The sequence below is a fragment of the Phyllostomus hastatus genome, unplaced genomic scaffold (assembly GCF_019186645.2).
Source record: "Phyllostomus hastatus isolate PE091 unplaced genomic scaffold, TTU_PhHast_1.1 phas_scaffold_21, whole genome shotgun sequence".
NCBI classification, from domain to species: domain Eukaryota; kingdom Metazoa; phylum Chordata; class Mammalia; order Chiroptera; family Phyllostomidae; genus Phyllostomus; species Phyllostomus hastatus.
Window position 1 is genome coordinate 9591322 of NW_025334017.1, and position 22393 is coordinate 9613714.

Consider the following 22393-nt stretch of genomic DNA (forward strand, 5'->3'; position numbering starts at 1 on the left):
CGGATTTTAGCTGGCAGGACACCAGCGACCAACTTTTCTGTGGTAAAAATCGAGGGCCGGCTCCCCCTGTACGGCTGCCGGCTCTGTTGGGTCAACAACAGCACAGCATCATTTTAGCTTGTGGTGTGAAATGGTAGCTGACATATGCAGCAGCATCGTTTCCCCACCAGCTCCAGTAGGGGTGTGGAAGGAAGGAATACAAAAACTAAATAACTGTGGGGTGGCTGCTGTGACAGGGCAGGCGTTTAACAGTCCAAATAACATGGTCACATCCGATTGGCTGAGGCGCTCGCGGGAAGCACGGCAGCTTGCGCCCACTGCAGTATCACAAATGACAATTGGGCGAGCATATCTTAGGCAGAAGTTAATCACAATAATGGAGCACACAAAGTGTGGCTTAGCGGTCAGATCGTAAATGACAAATCTGTTTTACCTTCCAGTACCAGTTATGTGTGCAAGGCGACGTTGGCTCTTGCTCTGAGCGATCATGCCGATAATCATTAGACGACAGAAGTAATGAGTTGCATTATTATTAACAACGGAGAGTGGAGCTTCCGTGCCTCTGTGTTGCCACATACAGGCACAAAAGCCAGCAGCTTCTCTACCAGCCCAGTGCGAGTGCAGGCAGAGCTATATGTTGAGAAGAATGACAACCGCACAACAAAAAAAAAAATTGCAGCCTCGACTTGTAGTTGTCATAGTTGAGCAGACACCAGCCAGTGCCACTGACAGACCAGCTGGGCCCTGGGAGGCCTTCCATGCTGCACCAGGAGGTACAGTAAATTATCCTGCACGGTAGAGCAACATCTGTTTCTGTGCTAGTGCCGAACAAACAAGGCAATTTAAAACATACCAAGGGATAACCAAGCAACAATTGAACATGACCCTCATTTTTCCCCCCTTCTCATGCACGAGGTGCTAAGCTTCATTGTGCAAGCACTCCACGAAAGAGAGGCCAGGTTGGTATTTGATAAGGTGTTGTCAGAGGCATTTTACATATTTCCAAAACGGAAAGAAAAAGCTTATAGTATTGTTATTCTTAGAATCTTCCTTCCCCCTTCTATCTTTATTTCTTTTATGCCAAAGCTAGCACTCAGTTCTCAATTTGCTCTAGAATTAAAAAAAAAACTTTCCATATACTTATAAATATTCAGTCTTTAAACCTAATTTGCTATACTTAGTTCACATGCCTTCAAGCATTTGTCTTCCAATTTCCACTGAATAAATGCGTACTAATGAGAACTAGAGCAAGCTGCTGAGGCAAAGCTGGGTGACTTGGGTCTGGCCTGCCACCAGCTTGTGATAGGCGGGCAAATTGAGTTAAAATGAAAAGTCTTGTCAGCTGAAATTCAACATGGTAGCCAAACAGCAAGCTGTCAATCATTCCAGCCAAAACAAGGGGCTGCAGGTAATAAAAGGTCATTGAGATCATTAGTGCGCCTGGCTTTCATATGCAAGTTAATTTTAATTAAACATGATCTCTATCTGTAAATGTTTTATACAACTTATTGTGCATAATGGATTGTTAATTTATACTAACATTTAGCAGGTAATAGGACCCTCTACTTATTAAATGCATTGTAGAAAAACGGCTATCAAGAATGCAAATATTTGTGGGATAATTTACACCAGGCACTGTAAAGTGCCAAGAATTGCAATGGTGATTAAGATAAGGCTGCCTGTGTTTTTTTTTTAAGAACTAAGTTTCACTGACCAGTACTGACAGGGAAATTGGGTCACCGAATTCCCACAAGCAGTTTACAGTTCTGAGCCTGCACTGCCTTCTTCACCTGGCTAGGGAAGATTTGTTTCTCTTTAGGATATAAAAATATTCTGATTCAGTATCCACTTTAGGCAAAAAGCTGAGGAATGTGTTGAGCTAAAATGCTTCACAATGTAACTGTGAAGGAAAAGGGCAAATGAAAGAAATAGCAGTGGGAAAAGGCATATCCACTTTCTCTTTTGCCCTTAGATCTCCATTCTGGCTGTAATAATTGACAGATGATTCTCATTTGCAGATTTAAAGTGGGGAAGCAGCATAGGACTATCAATAATGCATGTTACAGTGCAAACACAAATAAGCACATCCAAGTTTCTGCCTCACACTTAAACCATGTCTGTGTGTGTGGAATGAATGTACTGTGACATGGCCAGGCTGTTAATTTGGGTCATCTTAATGATTGGGGCAGACTGTCATACCATTTGATTAGCCATGGTGATCAGTGGATAGCAACGGTGACTGGAGTGAAATGAACAGCCAGGCCCTGCCGCAGTGTGCTGGGGCTGTGCACTTGGAGGGAGGCCTCAGGAAGAAGGTCGGTGAAAAGGGGGGAGGTGAAGCTGGAGGCAGTACGTCCTACAGGGTGTGAGGGTCCAGATGTGTGTATGATTTTATGCAACTGCCTTCAAGACAGGCGAGAAGGTAAATCTGGAATTATAATAACCAGATAATGTGAAGTAGAATAACTAGTTTTTGGATCAACAGTTGTATATTTTAGCAAAGTCAAAAATGAATCTGTACTGGTGCAAATGAAGGCCTGCTTTTACTCTGCATTGCAGACATGGCCTTTGGTTTACTGCTAAAATATAGGCACGTAAGGTCAACATTCGTATATTCAACTGACATTTATTCAGGTCCTACTCTGCTCAGGGCACTGAGCTACTGCTGCTGGTGTGAAACGGTAGCTCACATATGTAGAAACAAGAGAACACAGCATGTGGATTTGGACTTCAGAGCCAGTGCAATCTAGGTAATTCACCATTGGAAGGAACATGTAAATAGGAATGCTTCCCACGATCCTAGCACAGATATTGTACAATTTCTAATTGGATATCTCCAATGTTGGCATCCAGGAAGTCCCTTTTAGTAGAAAGATATTTTTCACACGGAGCTGAAATTTGCCTCCCTTTCATTATTCCCCTTTAGAAAACCCAAAGGAAAAAAATTCTAATTTCTCTTCCCCCATAACAGCCCTTAACAAATACTTAAAGATAACTATTGTGTCATTTTTTAATTGTGTGTCAGAGAAGATATGGCTTTCCTTCTTTTTGACATACTTGGATGAATTCAATTAGTAAATGTTCCACTAAAATGTGGCAGAACTGGGTGTGTTACTTCAGTTGGAAAAGTAGAGAGCAACTACTTTCTCTGCCGTAAATACCATACTTCCATTACTGTTTTGTTGGAAGCAGATGAACAATATATTTTTGAAATAATATAATCACTGACTTGTTTTAAACTTTCTGATATCCCAGAAGCTATCAGTGCTGGCTGTCCATTAGAATCACATAAGATGGTTTAATAATAATAATAGTAAGTATAAGCACTCCATCCCAGACTAAGGCAATCAAGACTAATGCAATAATGAACACTTTAAAATACATGCTTTTAAACCTTGGTTGCATATTAGCATCATCCAGAGAGTTTTTAAAGCTGCACCCCAGGCCACTGAAATCAGAACCTCTGTGGCGGCGGGGGCCAGTGGGGGGGAGGGGGGGAAGGGTGCAAGTTTGAGTATCTTTGAAGCTTCCCAGATGATTCCCAAACCCAGATGATTTTTCAAACCTTTTTTGCTCAGCCATGAATTTCCTCACCCTATTCTTATGCAGTTGATTTTTAGACCTAAATACCATAATCTGCATTCTCATTAAATTTCCCTTTCAATCCTTTCAACTCCTGCTTCCAGCATTCATTATATTATCTAACCCTCTTAGCTCTGTGCTGAGCTGGAAATTCGATAAACATCCAAATCAGTATTTTTCACTTTTTAACTGATGTTTCCCTAGATTACATATAAACATTTCACTCCCTTATTTCTGGTGTACCCCTTTATGGAAGATGCTTTTCCCCTCAGCTCTAGTTGGAAGTCTCTAATATGAAGTAGAATTGATACCTCCTATGTAACCCCACAGGAAGAGAACATTGTTTTTGTAAACTTTACTGTTGTTGTGTAAACTATGTACAATTTAAATTTCTCAAATAACCATATTTTATAATACTAAATTAGTTTTTTTTTTCAAAATAACACCCACAATTTTGCCAATATACCACACTAAGATGTTAATAATAAGGGAAAATGTGTGTCAGGGATATATGGGAACACTATTATCTTAGTAACTTTTCTGTAAATCTAAAACTATTCAAAATGAAAAATTTATTTTTATTTTAAAAACATGTAAAAAACAGCGGTCAAGGTCTCAGGTACATCTCCAGCATTTTTCCATAAGATGACAGTGTTTATAAGTTAGCGCTGTGTTAGACAGACCTGGCCTCAATTTCTGGCTCTGCCACTATCTAGTTGTAGGATTTGGGGTGGTTAACTCAACTTTCTGAACCTTGTTACCCAGTAATTATAGATGATACTTGAGGATTAAATAAGCTAAAATACATGCCTGCCACATAGTAAAATAATTATTAATACTATCATTCTTAATGTCTCATCTGAAATTAAAAATATCATCATCTAGCCCACATTTTCGGATCTTGTCCGTGTGACTATTATGGCTGCCTTTGTTGGTCACGACACAAAGAATTCCTCCCCCCTTTCAGTTTGGACAATGAAAAGGACTCCAGTGATTCTGACAGCAGAGAGGTCTGAGGGGAAAAGCCTCGGATGGAAAGCCCAAGTTAAAGTCCTGCCTCTCTCCTTTTCCTCTATGATCTTAGGCTAATTATATAGCACCTTGAGTATTATTTTTCATCTTTATTGTGTTTCTTTTTCCATTACCATGTAGTTCCCTTGTACCACCCTCCCCTCAACTTTTCTCGTCGGTAAAACTAATGACAAAGTAATAGCTGCCCCAGTCCCCCAGTATCTCAGTGAAGACCACACAAAAGAATGTAAGTCCATAAAGTTGCTTTGAAATATCTGACCTCTGTTTAAAAAAATAAAAAGTATTACAAATTTTGCCAAACCCTAGTTTTGCAGTACCTTCCTTTATTCTAATATTCCCAACTTGAACCACATTTCCAACTTTTCTCATTTTCAGGATATGTAATTGCTGGCAATTCACCTGAGAGTTTATAGAATTTAAGAGTTATAATCCACTTTGCCTTATGTTCTTACTTAGAGTACAGTTGCTCTTTTCATGGGCGCTATGCAGAAAGCACCTTCCTGCAGGGTGAAGTGGACTTGAATAGCATACCAGCTTGGTTCACAAATACTTGAAAATAAAGAAAACATAAACATTGTAGGGATGACATTGAAGTTTAATATCCTTTTGCTGATAATAATAGATAATATTTATTGAACCCATACTTTTTATTATTTACATACATTATTTCAGTAAACCTTGAAGTAAGAAGTACAAATTAATTTTGAGAGCTTCTGCTCCTTGCATTATCTCTTACTTTTCTCTTAGAGTTTTTAAAATTTCTATTTTCTCAGCTCATCTTTCTATTGAGATTTAGGCCCCAAGTAACCATTATCTGAACCTCATTGTATTTACTAATTTATTTTAAATTTAAATTTAATGGTAGAGACCTTTACTAATTGATATAACATTTTAGTGAGGGTCATGATAAGCCAAATTCTTATCAGTTACATAAATATATAAAAATATAAAGCTGTGTTTTTCTTTTTTTTTCCATAAGATCTTATTCATTTATTTTTAGAGAGATGGGAAGGGAGGGAGAGAAACATTGATGTGTGAGAGATACATTGACTGGTTGTCTCTCACACACTCCCAACCAGAGACCCAGCCCACAACCCAGGCATGTGCTCCGACTGTGAACCGAACCAGTGACCCCCTGGTTCTGCAGGCTGGCACTCAGTCCACTGAGCCATACCAGCCAGGGTTAAAGTTGTGTTATTCTTTAAGTGAAAGGTAGAATGGTTTTAAAGAAAGATTTTCAAGGGTATTGAATAAAAGCATAAATCCACTACAACCTCTCAAAACAGACGATTGCTTTGGGCTTGGTATTTAAAAGTCTAATCTATGTTACACACTTTAACTTTTGCTGACATTAGGTGCATATTGACACCAGAGGAAATTTGATAAATTTGAGGTCCATACAGTTAAGCCAGGAGTGTCAGTAAGATATGCATGAAGATTTACATCACCTGTGCCCTGCTGGGCTCTGTCTTCTGGACCACTCTAGAGAAATCATTTTTGTTCAGGAATAAGACACCATTTTCTATGACATTCTAGTTTTCCTTTTCAACCTCACTGTATAAAAAATGTGTGTGGCATGCAATATCTCTATAAAAAATAATCTCCCATCCCTCTGCTGTACTAATAACAAAATTCTCTGTTCTTGTTTTTTAAAAAATGCAGTATTCATTCAATCCTTGCGATCTTTTTTTATAATAATAAAAATTAAAGATATCTCTTTAAAGAGAAATTATATGTAGAATACATAGAACACTTTCCTTAAGAAGATGAGAACAGGAAGCACATACACTCCTACCATATGGTACACTGTACAAATATTTAATTCTGCAAATCTTGCCTTTTGTACATACAGTTCAAACTCTTTTGACATACAGAAATACAATTGAGCTATGACTAGATGCAGAGGTTATCTGTTGTTACTGAGCCATATAAAAATTTGCTCCCCTCTGCATAAAACTATCTCATGAAAGAAAAAAATGCACAGTATTTTCTAGAAGATTAAGTTCTTGTAATGAGTGTTACCTGGCCTCTGCTTGTAACCACAGTTGTGATAAACAGTGGTCTGCTTTCCAGGTGTTGGAAGACATTGCCTATATCCAGGAGGATCTACACTCAGATGGGATTGCTGTCATTCCCTTGTCGATGGTCAATGAATTGTGAATTTATGAGCACTCTAAGGATGAAAATCTCTAGCTCTAGCTGTGGGCTTGAATGGACCCTTTTCTTTTGATCAAATACATTTAAACTTTCCTCCTTTCATACCACCACTTAAAAATGACCTTTTGTTTCAATAATGAGAAGGTAGGTAAAAAGAGAGTTGATGAACTTCAACTGAAAAAGGGGGGAAGCTGGTGGAAGGGGGCAGAGGGGGGAAAATTGGAACAGCTGTAACACATAATCAATAAAATATACTTAAAAAAGAGTAATAATTGTCTATAGAATATAAACATATATTTTTGAAGTTTATTTGCTTTATTTCTCAGTATCCATCATCAGATTCATAAAATGCAATTGAATAGATGGGAAATGCAAACTTGACCTTTATAGAACCATCTATCTTCTACTCAGGAAATACTGTGTATCCATGTAAAGGCAACTATCCAGAACTTTATGCAAATTTTGTGCATTTGCTCTTCAATAATTCTCAAAAGAAAAATAAAATAATATTTGTATTTTACTAATGTGTGATTATTTTCTTTCACCAAGTAAATATAAAATTACTTTGATAATGTATGTTATAAGGTGACACATTTTTCCTAATTGACTGAACAAGCTCGCCAACAGTCAGCACAAAGCCGGGTTCCAGCTACTGCTTCTGATGGGTTTCACCTAAACAGTGAGAACAATCTCTTGGGCTATTCTTCTTAAGGCCAACAGGTGGACAAGACCTGTAGGACATTTGCGCATGGAAGTTCCTACCAAAAAAACTCGAACATATCTAAAAGATAAAAAATTGAGACCAACATGGGCTAAAATGCTTTCCTACATTGTCAAAGGAGTGAAGGAAGGTAGATATATACAGACTTACTCCTGTATTTGCCTAATGAGACTTGGACTATTGTATAGTAGAGGATACCACAGGATGAAATGTCAATACAGAAGGAATAGAGGATAAGTCATTGATATGGAATTTAACTTTGAGAATTGAAGTTTATCACATTGTCATAGGCAGTTCACATCAAAACCAGTAAAGGAGAATGCAACCACAGTCATCAAAAGCAGGTGTCACTGGTATACAGGTGCATGTAGAAACAGAAAAACAACCTTGTCACCCCTGACCTAAAATGTATTCAACATAGTGACCACGCATATCTGATGTCAGTGAATATTTTATAAAATATTGATATTTCACATGAAGTAATTTATAGTTATTGCTTTTCCTTTTCCCTCCCTCTCTCCCTTCCTTCTTCTCCCTCCTTGCCCAAACCAAAGTGTGTTTAAATCATGAATTTCCAATGGAAATCACTTGTAGTACATTTTTCAGAATTGTGCACTCCAAGCTGTATAAAACATCCTAGCAGTGCATGAAAATATAGACACCATTTTAGGGTGGAATAAATATATTTTGCACATAAGTTGCTTTTCTGAAATACTTTCTTTTTCAAGCCCCAAATACCTTTCTTGACGAGACAGAACAGCAGTGTTTGGAAAGCATTAGCATGCCAACAGATGCTCAGAATCAAATGACTTAATAGGCAGAAACTTTTTTTTTCAAATAATTGCAAAGCTTTGGTCTAGCCCTTTGCATACCTTGCATAGTTAATTACCTAGGCCTTAGTGTTTACATGCAACGAGAGTATCTACAGCTATAAACTACATAATTTATAATTGATGTAAATGGGTGTTATTATGTCAATTAGGCAGCTGTGTCCTCCACCTCCTGGTAAATAGCTTTGAGTGATAAACTGAGTTTGCCGAGAAGTAACCTTCTTTTCTTCATAACAGATAAAAATAAATTACCTAGGTAGACCAGGCTGTCCAATTGTTCTCTGGTGATGTGGATGGAAAATCCAGACCCTCGCTTTTGACCTGTTGACTCCTGCAAATGGTCAATTTCGTCACGCAGCACTGCCATAGCTTCTGGGTGCCGTAGAATGTAATAGATTGTCCAGGCCATGCTTGGAATAGTGTTTGCCACAGAGGCCCAGAGAAAGCCTAAATGATGTGCTGGGAGAAAATAAGTGAAAAGGAAGATTAATAGCGTTTATTACACTGATTAGATTTGCAGTGTGCTAATTAAAAGATGTTAGGACACAGACCCAGCCAAGGATCAGTGCATGCTAATGAGGACCAATAGGCTTCTGAAGTCTAATTTTCTGCTTAATGAGAATAGTTTAAAATGTAATGTGTGTGTGGTGGTGGGGGGAGATGGGGGATGAGATAAGAGGAGTAAATGCAGCTTAGTTATACTCTTTCTCATTATCACCATTAAGTATCTTGTTTTACCACCTCAGCAAAAGAAAAAAAAATCAATTATCACAGAGGGTTGTTTCAGAGTAAAACATTTTATCATTAGCCAATTAGAAAGAGCATAAAAATTTTCAAGGTCACGATTTTGTCTTTTTATTTCAAAGGTCTTATTGTAAATTATTCTATTTTAGATAAGTAATCATTTGGAAATTTCTTACCTCCTATTTCAAAGTCCGTGGAAGTATAGTGTTTCTCCAGAATATCTTGCCTCAGTTGAACAACTTCTGACCATCCCTGTATCTTAGCCAAGTTTTCTGATGTCAAACGTTTTATAAGTTTCTTTTGAATAGACTTGGCATTTCCTAGAAGGTCCATAGGTATGTCTGATAATAAATGTATTAATTTGGCATCAAATTTAAAAAAATCATCTCTGAGTTCAGTAATAAATTTTGTCCTATCGCCAGCAACGAATTTTCCAAATATGGTAGTAAACGTTGTCTCGAATATTACTGAGCTGCAGAATGTCAACAGGTGCGTCATGGTCCAGTTCGTGGTTTTAAATAGCTGGGCTTCAAAAACTTGTTGCAGGTTCTGCATCATGTTTTCCAAGAGTACATCCAAGGATCTCCCTTGCAGATACTGATAGCAGTCGTGCAGTTCATTGCTCAGGCCTTCATTGGTTATAAACTTTTGGATGGAAAATGCTTTCTTTAATATGTCATTAGAAAACTGTTCGAAGCTTAATTTGTGATTTTTCATCACTAACTGGTACTGGGAAGGGTCCAGAATAAATGTTATGTACTTTCCTGAAAAAAATGAAAATATGAGCTCATTTGGAGGTGAAACAAACAGCACCCTCCCCCAGCAATTTGAAAATATCTTAATGAAAATTAGGTCTTAATAACGAACATCTAGAAAGGTGAAAAGTTTAATAAAATCCATTTCATTAAAAGGTCCACTACAAGTTTCTTTTTAAAATGGAAGATGGTGGGAAAAACTCTAGAAGCTTGAAGTTAAATATTCTGAAATTCTTAATGAATTACAAGAAGGTAATGTACTCTTTGAATTTTTAACTAAAAACTTAAATATTTAAATTAGCATTTAAATATTCTCAGAATCCCTAGATTTAAACACTTCTCATATTTTTGCTCCAACAACACAAAATCAAATCAAATTGGCAAGACGCCATTCCATTACTGATTATTTACACTTTATAAATAGCTTTTTCATACTTGGTATCATCTTAGCTTTGGTTAAATACAATAATTTTAACTCAAATAAATAAAGATGTGGTATGAAGTAGGTACTTACAAATGAATGACTAATTCAACACTAAAAACAAATTATAAAAGGTCAGAATTTTCATTCTTGTAGATGAGAAAATAGTGGTTCAGGAAGGTTTAGTAACATGTCTGAGGTCACATACTGAAACAGGATCCCAAACTAGAATTCATTCATTCATTCTTATATTCATTCAACTTTTATTGAAACCCAGACACTTGGTCGGATCTCTTTCCCCTTGAGCTATAAAGATGTTAAGAAAACATTGTATCCTATGGATAAGTGTACTATATAGTAGAGTTGTTAGACAGAGAGTAGAGTCTGCTTCAGCCTGCTTTCAAGACTTATCAAAGTGTTCTTTGAGGTGTTGGCATTTGGTTTTTTACTACATTAGTGTTGTCCGACCTTAACCACTTAGAAGATTTAAGGTACTGGTTAAAAATACAGATTTCTTCTTGATTCTGATTCATCAGGCTTGGAGTAATTCTAGTACTATTTTAAGATTCCTTCTAGTTATATGAAATATGTAGATAGTATTCAATAACAACATTTAATAAGTATTTCCTTCCCAAGAACACACATGAAGTTTAGATGCTCCTGTACATTTAAATGCCTATTTATTGACTTCTAGAGAATAAAAAATAATTAGACCTTGAAGTATGTTGGATCATCTACACTTTCTCCTTAACTTTATCATTCTGTGGTGTGTGTGCATGTATGTTTGCATAGCTTTCTGAGATGAACGACTTCTCACTTGTTGTTTGTGGTTACTTCAACAGCATCACACAACTTTAATTTGGTACAAGATTTGGGATAAAGTTTTGAATAACTTTCAACCCTAGAAAGAAGATAAGTGCTTTTTGTTGTTGTTTTACAATTTAAAACATAATTTAAGTTTTTACTGTACACAAGGATACATGTGCTATGGTTTTCTCCTAAAAATAAATCATCTGCCTTCAATTTTATTCACTCTATTTCCTCTTGATTTACTTAATAAGGTGGGCCAGTATAGAAATGACAGGAAAGCGAGCAATGACTACTCAGTCTGGTCCAATCCCAAAGCTGCATCTACAAAACAAACTCAGTATTTTTCCCCCTGGGGAGCGGAGAAAGGACTCAACGGGCCGTGGGCATATTTTCTGACACCTGCTTTACCATAGCAGCTTAATTAAATAAAATTGCCAGCATCTGCCTGACAGATCATTGAAAAAAAGAATCAACTTTCTTATTTTGCAAAAGGCATAATTCTAGGCAAAGCTGTGTATTTTCACAGGTGGTGATTCATACTTTTCTCCTTCCACTAAATGAAAAGCTTTTACTAAATGTCTTTAGGGTTATTTTAAATTTGTCATGGAAGTTCAGAGAATGTATAAAAGGTCCTGCTTGTGAAACACACACTTTTTACAGTATATTTTGAAATGTTTCCTATCAGTTTTCTAAAGCCATCAGAATCAGAGTAGAAAGGCAAAGCGATCCCGCCAGGGCAGCATGGGAGCCTTCCGCAGGGCGGGCTGCGGGAGGACTGCGTGCAGGTGAGCGCTCCTGTGGTAACTCATCACACACACACCTTCGGTCCCTTTTCCTCCATCTCTCTTCGGGGGTGAGGGTGGGAGAAAACTGATGAGGTTAATTCCAAATAAAAGAATAAAATGTGGAAAAAGCACCCTGGTTAGCAACCGTTTATTAATATTAAAAAAAAAAAACAGGCGGTTGTTGCACACAGGCTGTTGGGTATAAAAATCATTACGGATCAGTTTAAAGCAATTTGTGTATAGACAAAATTCTCACTGTTTTCCATGCTTTTTATATTCCAGGATCTGTATTTTCTCTTTCTCATTTTTATTTTAATTTTCTTCCACATCAAAGCATTGCATTTTATCTATCTTTCTGAGTAAGATGTGGATTTCTTTAAAAGTGGACATTTAATTTCTGGATTTTGCTTTTCAAGTGGGTTTGGAAGTACTAATAACCCTGGAGATGTTAGCTGGCTTTCCAACTTTTAATCTTCAGTATAAACAATTTAAGCTAAGTTTTCCAAAATTAATATTAATTTAAACCATCTGTCCACCATCTGTTAATGTGAGATGCAAAACCAGAGTTTCTTTGTAATCTTTAATCAGACAGTTAGGAAAACACATATACATTCATAAAATGAATTTAAATTTCCTAACAAAGGAAACCTGAGAAGTTATTTGGAAGGCCATGGATTCTTGGAGCAAAATGAACTTTTCCTCTAGTGTAATTTTATGTAAATGAACAAGTGTCAATAGGCAAGTTGCCTCATTCACAAAGATCACAAGGTGGAAACAATGGCCTTTGCCATGTTTTTCAAAAAGGAAAAAAATAGTGTCAGCACTTGACATAAAATAATTGATTTAAAGAATTTCAGAGTTTGCATATGTCTAAAATATAAATGTTAAAATGAGGCTTACATTTGCTAGATATATTCCTTATGAGCAGTATATTTGAATTTGAAATAGGGTCAAAATTTTTAATGTTTTCTTTGTCAATAATTCATTCTCTTCCCTTTTTAGGGGCTTTCTGGGCCTTAAGACATTAACTCCAGCGTTCCTGTATAACCTGTGCATGATCCTTTACTGACTCAGCAGCCTTTTCGCTTAGTTCAAAATTACATCCTTCAGGAAGGTGAAGCTATATGATGCAAAGTATGTCAGTAAATGTCAAAAAACAAGTTAGATCACCCACACTAATGTCTTCTATACACAAGGAGTTGGACATCTGGATCATTATAAATGGGGTTTTAATGTTTTCATTTAAGATATTTGGTGCTTTACAGAGACACATCCATGGGAATTCAGAACAATTATTTGACTATATGGAATAGAAATGCCTAGTCAACAAAATATGAAATAAATTTGAACCTTAAAGAAGTTTTCCAGAATTATAAGCTTTTAATTTCCATGTTTAGTTGGTTCTTCTATAAATTTTTAAAAATCTCAAGTTGAAAATGTTAGTTGGAGGAGTGGAATGGAAGCCACCTTTTCATTTTACGAGGCTGATGTGTGACCACATCACACACTCCCACTTATTAGGGAGATTTCGCCAGCTGCTGACAATGATGTGCAGCACGGCTTCCCGGGCATGACACCCGGGGAAAGCGACTTGGCCGCACCACCACACAACACCAATTAGAGAACTATTTTCTGCGACAGGTCACAAATTTACATGATTTCTCATGAAAAGATGTACCTTTTTATTTCTTTATTAAGATGACACCCATGTCCCTTGAGACGTTTTGGGATGACAATCATTTGTTCATCATACAAGAACATTATTCACTGAAGTCATGTTATGGGACAAGGGTGAAAAACTCTTCCTCATGTCACATCTTCCAAATGAGGCATTTTGCAAACTGATTATCAGAACCATATACGTTAATAAGATATCTTGACAGGAATTTATTCAAACTCTAGTAAGAAGCCAGAGAGAAGTTAGTAGTACATATTCAACCGTGGTTGTCTACTGTTGAGTTCAAAAACATAATCATGGTCAAATTATTGAGACATAAGGAATTTAGCAAGCTTCTCAGTAACTAAAACTAAGAAATCAAGTGTCAGAAGAAATTGTGTGTGGTTTTTGGTTGAAAAGTGAATACAATGATTCAAATCTGCCACAAGTTTCTGCTTAGTCATCTTAGGTTATTTCTGTGTAATGCATTTTAAAAGGAAAACTAAAATTTCAATAATGTGTTGTATCTACTCACTAGAACATATGGCTGAATTTTTTAAAGTGACTCTTTAAAAAAAGTGAAGAATACAGTTTTATATTATGAAGCCAAAGCTCACTTAGAATAGAACCAGCTATGGCCTTTATTTGTATTCTAGTAAGTATTTCATCAGCTCCAAGGTATTGAGAAATTCCTCATCAATTATTTATTGTGAATCAATCAGAGCTGAGCTCTGGACTAAATGTTGGCAATAGAGGAGCTAGAAAATAATGGAAGGAAATCGACAAGTGAATTAGCAACACATTCAGACCTTATTAAATGCTATAACAGAAGAGCTATTGGGTGTAACTGGGCCTGGAGAAGAAGCATCAGCAGAACAAGGAAAGGGGCAAAGGTCAGTGAGGCTTTGGGGAGGAAGTGATATGTAGACTATATGGCCTCAGGGCATGAGTCCAGGTCAGCCACCTTTTGAGGACGACTGAAAGAGAACAGCATTCTGGAAGAATAAATAGCAAGAGAAAACACAGAGACACAAAAGGGCCTGGTGTGTGGAGAGGAAATTTCAAACCATTTTGTGCATTAATGGTGCATTAAGCTCAAGGCAAGTGGTAGCAAGACATGAGGCTGGGGAGGTAGGTGGAGCCGAGACTCTGGGAATACTTGTGAGGATTATGTTCACATATTATGATTTCTTTCTTTCTAAGATGCATGATTTTTTTTCCATTTTAATTTTTCTGAAATAAGAGTGCACACAATTACTTTTGGAAGAGACTTGCCAGCTTCCAGGTGAAGGAAGAAGTTGTGGTGAATCAAATATTGCCCGCCCAGGTGAGAACTCAGTCGTGCTTACAGTTTCATCCAATTGCATCATTTTTTCCTCCCAATTACATTAAAATGGTAGCAATGAAATGAAGTCACTCTATGTACAAAAGGCAGCTTCTGATATTCAGCAAAGTAATTACAGTAAGAAGAAATCACCCAAATTCTTTAGGAATAGAACATAAAATTCTAAGGCTGGTAAGAGGAAAATAAATGGGGTTGAGCAAAGAAAACAGGCATGCCTAAAGATGACTCAGATGAGAAATACTCCGAGTTGGAGAAAGAACCAGAAGGTGCAGTGTCATGAGAATGAAGGAATAGAGAGTTTCAGGAAGGAATGGGGAATCAGTGCTGTCAAACCAAATAGAGAGTTCCAACCAGGAGACAGCCCATTGTTGAGCTCAGCAAGGCAGAAGGCTCATTATGGTTAGGTTTCTAGGAGATAAGTAAGTAGGAGCAGCAAATATAGATAACTCTTGAAAAGCCTGGATGCTGAAGAGAAAAAAAGAAGTGAAAAGTAACTAGATAGAGAATATAGGAGAAGCTTAAGCATGGTTATAAGTGAAGGATAAGGGCTCGAAAGAGAAAAAAATGAAGATACATGTATGAGAGAAATACACAATAAAATGCCAGCCCAGAGAAAGCAGAAAGTAAGCATCGTGGAAAAATTACCCAGATTGCCTTGAACAGACATTGAAATTGGAGAATAGACGTTAAGAACAGTTGTGAAACCTGGTACATTTGGTAGATATTTGGGGATCTGAGTGAGGCCATACCTGATGTCTTCAATTTCCTTAGGAAGGAGAGTGAATGGTGTTATCAGAGCCCAGTGAGAGGTGGGGAGCTGGAACACACTTGCCTCTCTCACCAGCACACCCAAGCAGAAGTCAGAGGTGTAGAAAAGTGACTCCACCTCTTCCTTCTCCAGGAAGAGGTGGAGTTTAATTCCCGACTTTTGACTCTGTGCTGGCCTGCAACTTGATCTGACTGATGGGATGAGGCAGAAGTGGGGTTTTGTAACATCAGAAGGCCTTGCAACTTTTCCTCACATGCTGCTGAAACACCAGCTGATATAGTGAGGATGTTGTTTTTGAGGATGAAACAGCATGTGGACAAGGAGGTCCTGCCAGCACATAAATAAGGCCAGTGTGGACCATCTATCCCCAATCAAGAGGGCCGAGGACTCAAGCCACACAAGTGACTCTGGCAAGACCAGTTGTTGTTTTAAGGCATTAAATCTGTGGGAGGTTTTGTTATGTAGCAATAGATAGGGATGCATCTGGACAGCAAAACCCTTAAAGGAGGATAAATTAAGAACATTGTAGCTTCTCTTCTTAGTCCTTTGAGGTTGGGGTACCTAGTAAACTTGTGTTTCTTTTATCTAGCTTTGTAAACATTTTATTAAAGTAGAAAGATAATGAACATTTTCAATTTAAAAATACATTCCAGATCAGTGGTTGCTAGGGGCTCCAGGAGAGGAAGAGGAACAAATATGTGGAATACAAGGGATTTTGAAGGCAGTGAAAACTATTCTGTGTAATGCTGTAATGGTGTATACATGATAGTATGCATTTGTCAAAATTCAAAGAACCATATACCACAAAGAGTAGACCCTAATGTAAACCACAGATTTTTACTAACATATCAACAGTGGCTCATCAGTTGTAAGAAGTATTAGTATAAGATGTTAATAACAGGGGAAAATATAATAGGGGGAGGGACATATGGGAACTCTATAATTTTCTATAAACCTAAAACTTCTTTACAAAATAAAGGCCATTAATACAGAATAACTTTTTCAAAACTATTCTTAAAACCAAACCAAACCAAACTGTAACGACAAGTGATGGCTGGAGAATCAGGTTACCTAGTTACCCTCAAGAGTGTTTTATAATTTGTTTTTGTTTAATGTGAACATTACTATGCTCAAGAACATAGTTTACTTTTGTATTAGCTCTACAAATAAAACAATTTTGTACAAATATTCCATATGCTGCCTAGAGAAAGACAGAATGACATTATAGAACAAGTGAGATGTTATGATATATGAAGTGCTGTTTACCCCCAAGGAGGAGTGTGAAAGTGTCACCGTGTTGCTTTTGAAGAGTTTTCATGACACCTATGGGATCTTTTCCTACTTCCAGGGCCACTCCAAAGTAAGGAAGCCAGCCTTGTATCAATGGGGGCTCGCCAGGTCTCCTGTAAGAAAAAAAAAGAAATTAAATAAATTAAATCATTCTTATTTTAATATATGTGTGTTATTAAGCTAGTCTTTAAGGGGATTAGATGAATTGCACAGTTTTTTTTATTCTTTTATTCAATGATTCCTATGTAATCATAGAAATATATTTAATGAGTCTCTGACAGGAGTGTCCAATCTTTTGGTGTCTCTGGGCCACACTGGAAGAAGAAGAGTTGTCGTGGGCCACACATTAAATACATTGTGATGTGTAATCACACACACACAAATCTAATAATGCGTTAAGTTTTGTGTCGGGTCTCATTCATAGCCACCCCGGGCCATGTGCCGCCTGCAAGCCACAGGTTGGACACCCCTGCTGTGTGTGGCTGTGGGGCGTACAGTTCAGTTCAGAGCATTTGGTGAGCAACACTTTAAGGAAATTATGTGTTGCAAGGTCCAAGTGGCTGGCTGAAATGACAGATACATTTAGGCAACACTTGGCATCTGGGAGCTCTTGCTGCATTCTGGGTGTTTGGTAGATGTCAGGTATTTTAGTGGTCAAAGTAAAGCTCTGTTATCAGATCTCCAGTAGACTGGAATCAGACAATTAGAAAAGGAGCAATTAATAATCTTGACAAAATGTTTATGCTGTGAAGAACAATAAAAACCTCAACATCATTCCCAAGAGGTATATTTCATTATATTTTTATGAACATTTTTATTCATCCTACAATGGATAGAAATATTTGTTAAATTTTACAATATTTTAAAACATATGAGGCATGTTCAAGGCAATGTTGAAATACTATGAATTAAAAAACAAGTTTCTTTTCTTTTTGACCTATAGTCCTACCAAAACTAGAATTCAAAATTTCTTCCAAGTCATTTATTTGGGGAACTCAACCCAGTTTAAAGAACCCCCCCAAACATCAAAGCCATTTTATCTTAGAAGGGATTAAAAATATTCAAGAGAACTCTGATAATTCTCTCTCCCATCTGTGAAGATGACACACTACAAACAATGTAACCCATTCTGATTAATCACAAGATTTTACTAGTTCGGATCTAGTCAAAGATCAAGATTATGATCATATGCAACGTGGACTTTTATGTAGCTAGGTTAACTTTATCAGAAGTTTTTATCTTTCCACAACCCAACAAGGTGGAATTAAACTTAAAAAACAAACATAAGGTCTTTCAGGGGGAAAAAAATGAACCAAAACAAACAAACAAAAATCTAGAGTGTGATAGAAATAAAGTAACTAGGTATCAAAACTCTGCTTTCTGTTTTTAGAAGACAATTTATCTTTTTTTATCCTCTCCTGAAGATATGTGTATTGATTTTAGAGAGAGAGGAAGGGAGAAGGACATAGAGAGAAACACTGGTGTGAGAGAAACCTGGATCATACATCTTCCGTACGTGCTCTGACCTGGGATCAAACACGAAACTCAGCTACGTGCACAGACTGGGAATTGAACCCCTAACCTTTTGGTGTACTGGAAGGCACTCCAGCCAACTGATCAACCCAGCCAGGGTGAAAACAATTTATCTTTATAAAAATTAACAAAATGTATGCTGCTGTTTAAATAAATATACTTAGAAATGGGAAGACAGGAAACATTGCTTAGAAATGTATCTTACTCATCATCCCTTTCCCCATTCTTTTCTTGAATGCAACTTTTAGCAATAGAGACTTGCTTTTTTGAGAAATACAAAAGTGTACCAAGAAAATATTATAACAGTGACTTTTATATCCAAAGATCAAACAAGAAGAGCTCACACATATGATTGTACAGCAGGACCCCCAAGTCAGCAACTACCATTTCGTGCAAGCTATCACTAATGACCCTTTCAAGGTTTGCAGGTGACCTAGTTCACAAAATTTCCTCTCAGTTCATTAACTTCTCCTTGGTCTACATTTATTGTTTTAACATCGTATGGATGTTGCATTGTGACATAGATTTTCAAAAAGGCTTTTTGTCATATTGTAATTTAATGTCACTAATTTCATCACCCTGACTAGTGTGGCTCAGTTGGGCATTGTCCGTCAGAAGAATTGTCACAGGTTCAATTCCTGGTCAGGGCACATGCCTGTGTTGTGGGTATATTCCCAGTCAGGGCACAAAAGCAAATGATTGATGTTCTCTCTCACATCGATGTTTCTCTCCCTTTCTCCCTTTCTTTCTCCCTCCCTTTCTCTGAAAATAAATAAAATCACTTAAAAAAAAACTGCACTCTTCACTGGGGGAAAGGAGGGAGCTCAGAAATCCAGGGGATTAGTAACAACATCCAGAGTTAGGAAAACATATCAGGACGCCATTGTATTTTTACAAAGATGAGAGGGTCATCATTTCATACAGCTGTGTTTATTTTGACAGCAATGGCTTAAAACTATTAAACACCATGTCACAACTTTACATATTTTCAGGGAAAAAAAAGTACAGTGCTAGTCCAACTTATGACATTGAAGGCAGATAACAGAATTTGTCTTCATTAGATATTTCATGTGAAATATCTGGGAAGAAAGGATATCACCGTAATGATCCTGGAAGTCCCTCTTGCATCTGGTGCACTACAAATACTGCTGTTTGTCTCTCTCATGCTCTGTGACTTCGAAAATAAAATGCCACTGGCCACTGCTAAGTGAAGGAATGTTCGCTGGGAATGCTCAAATTCCACACCTTGAAAGGGTCTTGAAGCAATGGTGTGTAACAAAAACAAAAACAAACAGAAAACTGAAAAAAAAAGGTCCATACCCCATCTTAGTCCCCCTCAAACAATATGCACTTTCTCAAATATCCTCAATATGCACTTTCTCAAATATCCAGTTAAGCTGTTTCAGCGACTACAAGTACACATCTCACAAATTATACCAATGAGAGCTCACAAAGTTTCTCAATGATTAGACCAAGTTCTATGCATAAACCATTGAATCGCTGCTCGAGATTTTTTCCACACAGGTTGTGGAACATATCTTGAAGTTTTAAGTTTCAACTATGGTTCAAATTTATATAGAAGCAAGTAGTGGAAAACAATCTAAGTGCATAAAATGTGTATATAAAATAGAAAAGACATTTAAGACATGTTTTCTTTGGTTAAAAGGAAACATCTAAAGCAGAAAAGAGTGAACCAACACAAAATCCTTGGTTTCTAATAATATTTCAAGTTCATCTTCATGCTACAGCTTTAGTTAAATAAATATGTGACAGATTTGGCTAGTGACTTATCACACATTGTTCCCATAGACATTTAAAGCCCAGCACTCTCCACAGCATCTGTAGAAGTCATTCCCTCATCTCCATTTTTCCTGTCATCACTCTAGACTAGGATTCCAGGCTATTGTAACAACCTCCCAGGTAAGTGGTGAGCAGCTTTTATACATGCATAGCAATTCAGAAAAATAAGCACTAAACATATGTGTTGATTGATAGTTTTTTTAATACATTTGTATCAGGTCTCCTAATATTTGTGATAGTACGTTAATAATTAAATTTTTTACTTTTTTTTCAATTTTTTTCTGATGAGTGAAGATTTTTTCTGATGAGTGATGTGTGTGTGTGGTTAAATTTTCCAAAACTATAAAACTGATGTGCATTGCAATATTTCATTATAATGCTGACCTTTTGAATAAACTGTTGTCAAGCAAGGGACTTTTGAAGCTGCTCTGCTTATCTTTTCCTGGGCTTTCTTTGGAAGTCACTTAATTAGAAAATGGAATTTGCCTCACAGTGCTTCTTAGAACTGTATTGTCGAAATACCCTCTATTTTTCCTCTCTCCCTTGGCTCCAGTGTGGGCATGAGGATACCTAAAGTGTTCCTACAACTCTTGATAATTGAGAATCCACATGGTCTTCAGGATACTGGGAAGAAGGGACATCTTTGCAAGGTTATGGGTAAAAGATCCCAAGAGAGTAGGAGTGAGTGGAGGGCCTGGTTGACTCGTGGCTGCCCGCATCCTCCGTGACATCCCAGTTGGGGCAAAGGAAGCTTGGAACCACATGCGTTACTTTGCTGGGAAACCAGGTGGGAGTTACAGCCAACTGTGGGCACCTTAATAATGGATGCAAAGATAGAGGGCCATGTGGGGAGCCCTAGCTAGGAGGCACCCCAGGACACCAAAGACAACTAAGGTAAACATCTGCACAACAGGACTCACTGGACCAACAGGGAGGAATGGGAAGAGAGAATCCTAAATCTTATTTAATATTTATATGAAAGAGACTAAGTGACTGAGCTATTTTCACTGAAAATATTTAGTGTTTTCTGCCATCAGCAGATATAGTGGCTCATGAGAAATTTGAATTTAGTCATAAAGTTGCATTTCTGTACATCTGACTCATACTGGGAAATTTTAAATTCAGTATACTAGCTGTGAGGATGCTCAATTTCATCTGAAAATGATCATCATAATATATACCTGAGAGGTTTACTGTTCAGGTTAGATTATTTGAAAGTAGCTGGTACACAGGACAGGATTAGTTTTCCCTGTTATTCATATATCGTAAGCAGTTGCATGTAAGTGGTTTTGCTCACCCATTCTCTGCCTGAAGAGTTTCATTTGTCAGCCCTCCCCGCGCACCTTCACCTCTGATGGAGATGCTCAGGTTAGAAGGAGGAACCTCTCCATCCTTTGAACTATTGGCTAAGTGTGAGCAGGCAAAAAGACACTATGCTAAGAGCTGACGTTCTCAGGAAAAGAACTATATTTAGAAGAATGCTTTCACTGGGCGTGTTTGGCTGTGATAAGGTTCTCTAGGCATGACCTGGTCTAAAAGATAATAAAATTTCTCTGCACAAGATACAAACAGAAATGTGGGGGGTTGGAATTAAGAAGCAAGAGAAATGAAGAAAAGCATGGAAGCACAGAGGACAAAATTGTGAGGTCATATCCTGGAAAACTGGGACTCAGTGTGAAGGACAATGATGAGACTAAATGGATGGGAGGGAGCTTATAGGGACAGAAATGGCCCATCTTCAACTAGAAGTTGTTTGCTGGCCTGGGAGCCACATGACCTTTTTTTAAATCTGAAAACACTCACTAAAGTCTGTTATACACACCACATGTGCTTAGGGCGGAGGCAGGTGAACAGGAGAGGATGCAGAGCAGTATCCCACTGAGGGACTCTATTGGGCCGAGGGGAAGGGTCACGGGATGTACCTGCAAGAGACAAAACTTAGCGGGAGACTGGGAAACAGAGATCACTAGCTCCTCATCCTGCCTCATAAGGAATCCTGGGGCCACTGAAAGGGGACTTGGACTTCCCACCCCATGCAGGATAGAAACTTGAGACATGTTTACTTAAAATATTTGTATAAATAAAAGTACCTAGATATCCAGGGTTATAGTGACCTCAGCAATCAGAGAGGTTGGGCCAGTTGAAGAGCAGCTGTCTGAGAC

At 37.5% G+C, this 22393-nt stretch overlaps 1 protein-coding gene across 1 annotated transcript in view; it reads right to left on the reverse strand.

The window, feature by feature from the left end:
* LOC123833187 (cytochrome P450 7B1) overlaps positions 1 to 22393 on the reverse strand; it is a 161807-nt gene that overhangs the window by 13685 nt on the left and 125729 nt on the right. Inside the window, exons 2-4 of the mRNA XM_045861308.1 lie at positions 16875 to 17011; positions 9243 to 9830; positions 8575 to 8781 (exon numbers count right to left, since the gene is read on the reverse strand). Of these exons, the coding sequence (XP_045717264.1) occupies positions 8575 to 8781; positions 9243 to 9830; positions 16875 to 17011 (932 nt within the window). The remainder of the gene's footprint in view (positions 1 to 8574; positions 8782 to 9242; positions 9831 to 16874; positions 17012 to 22393) is intronic.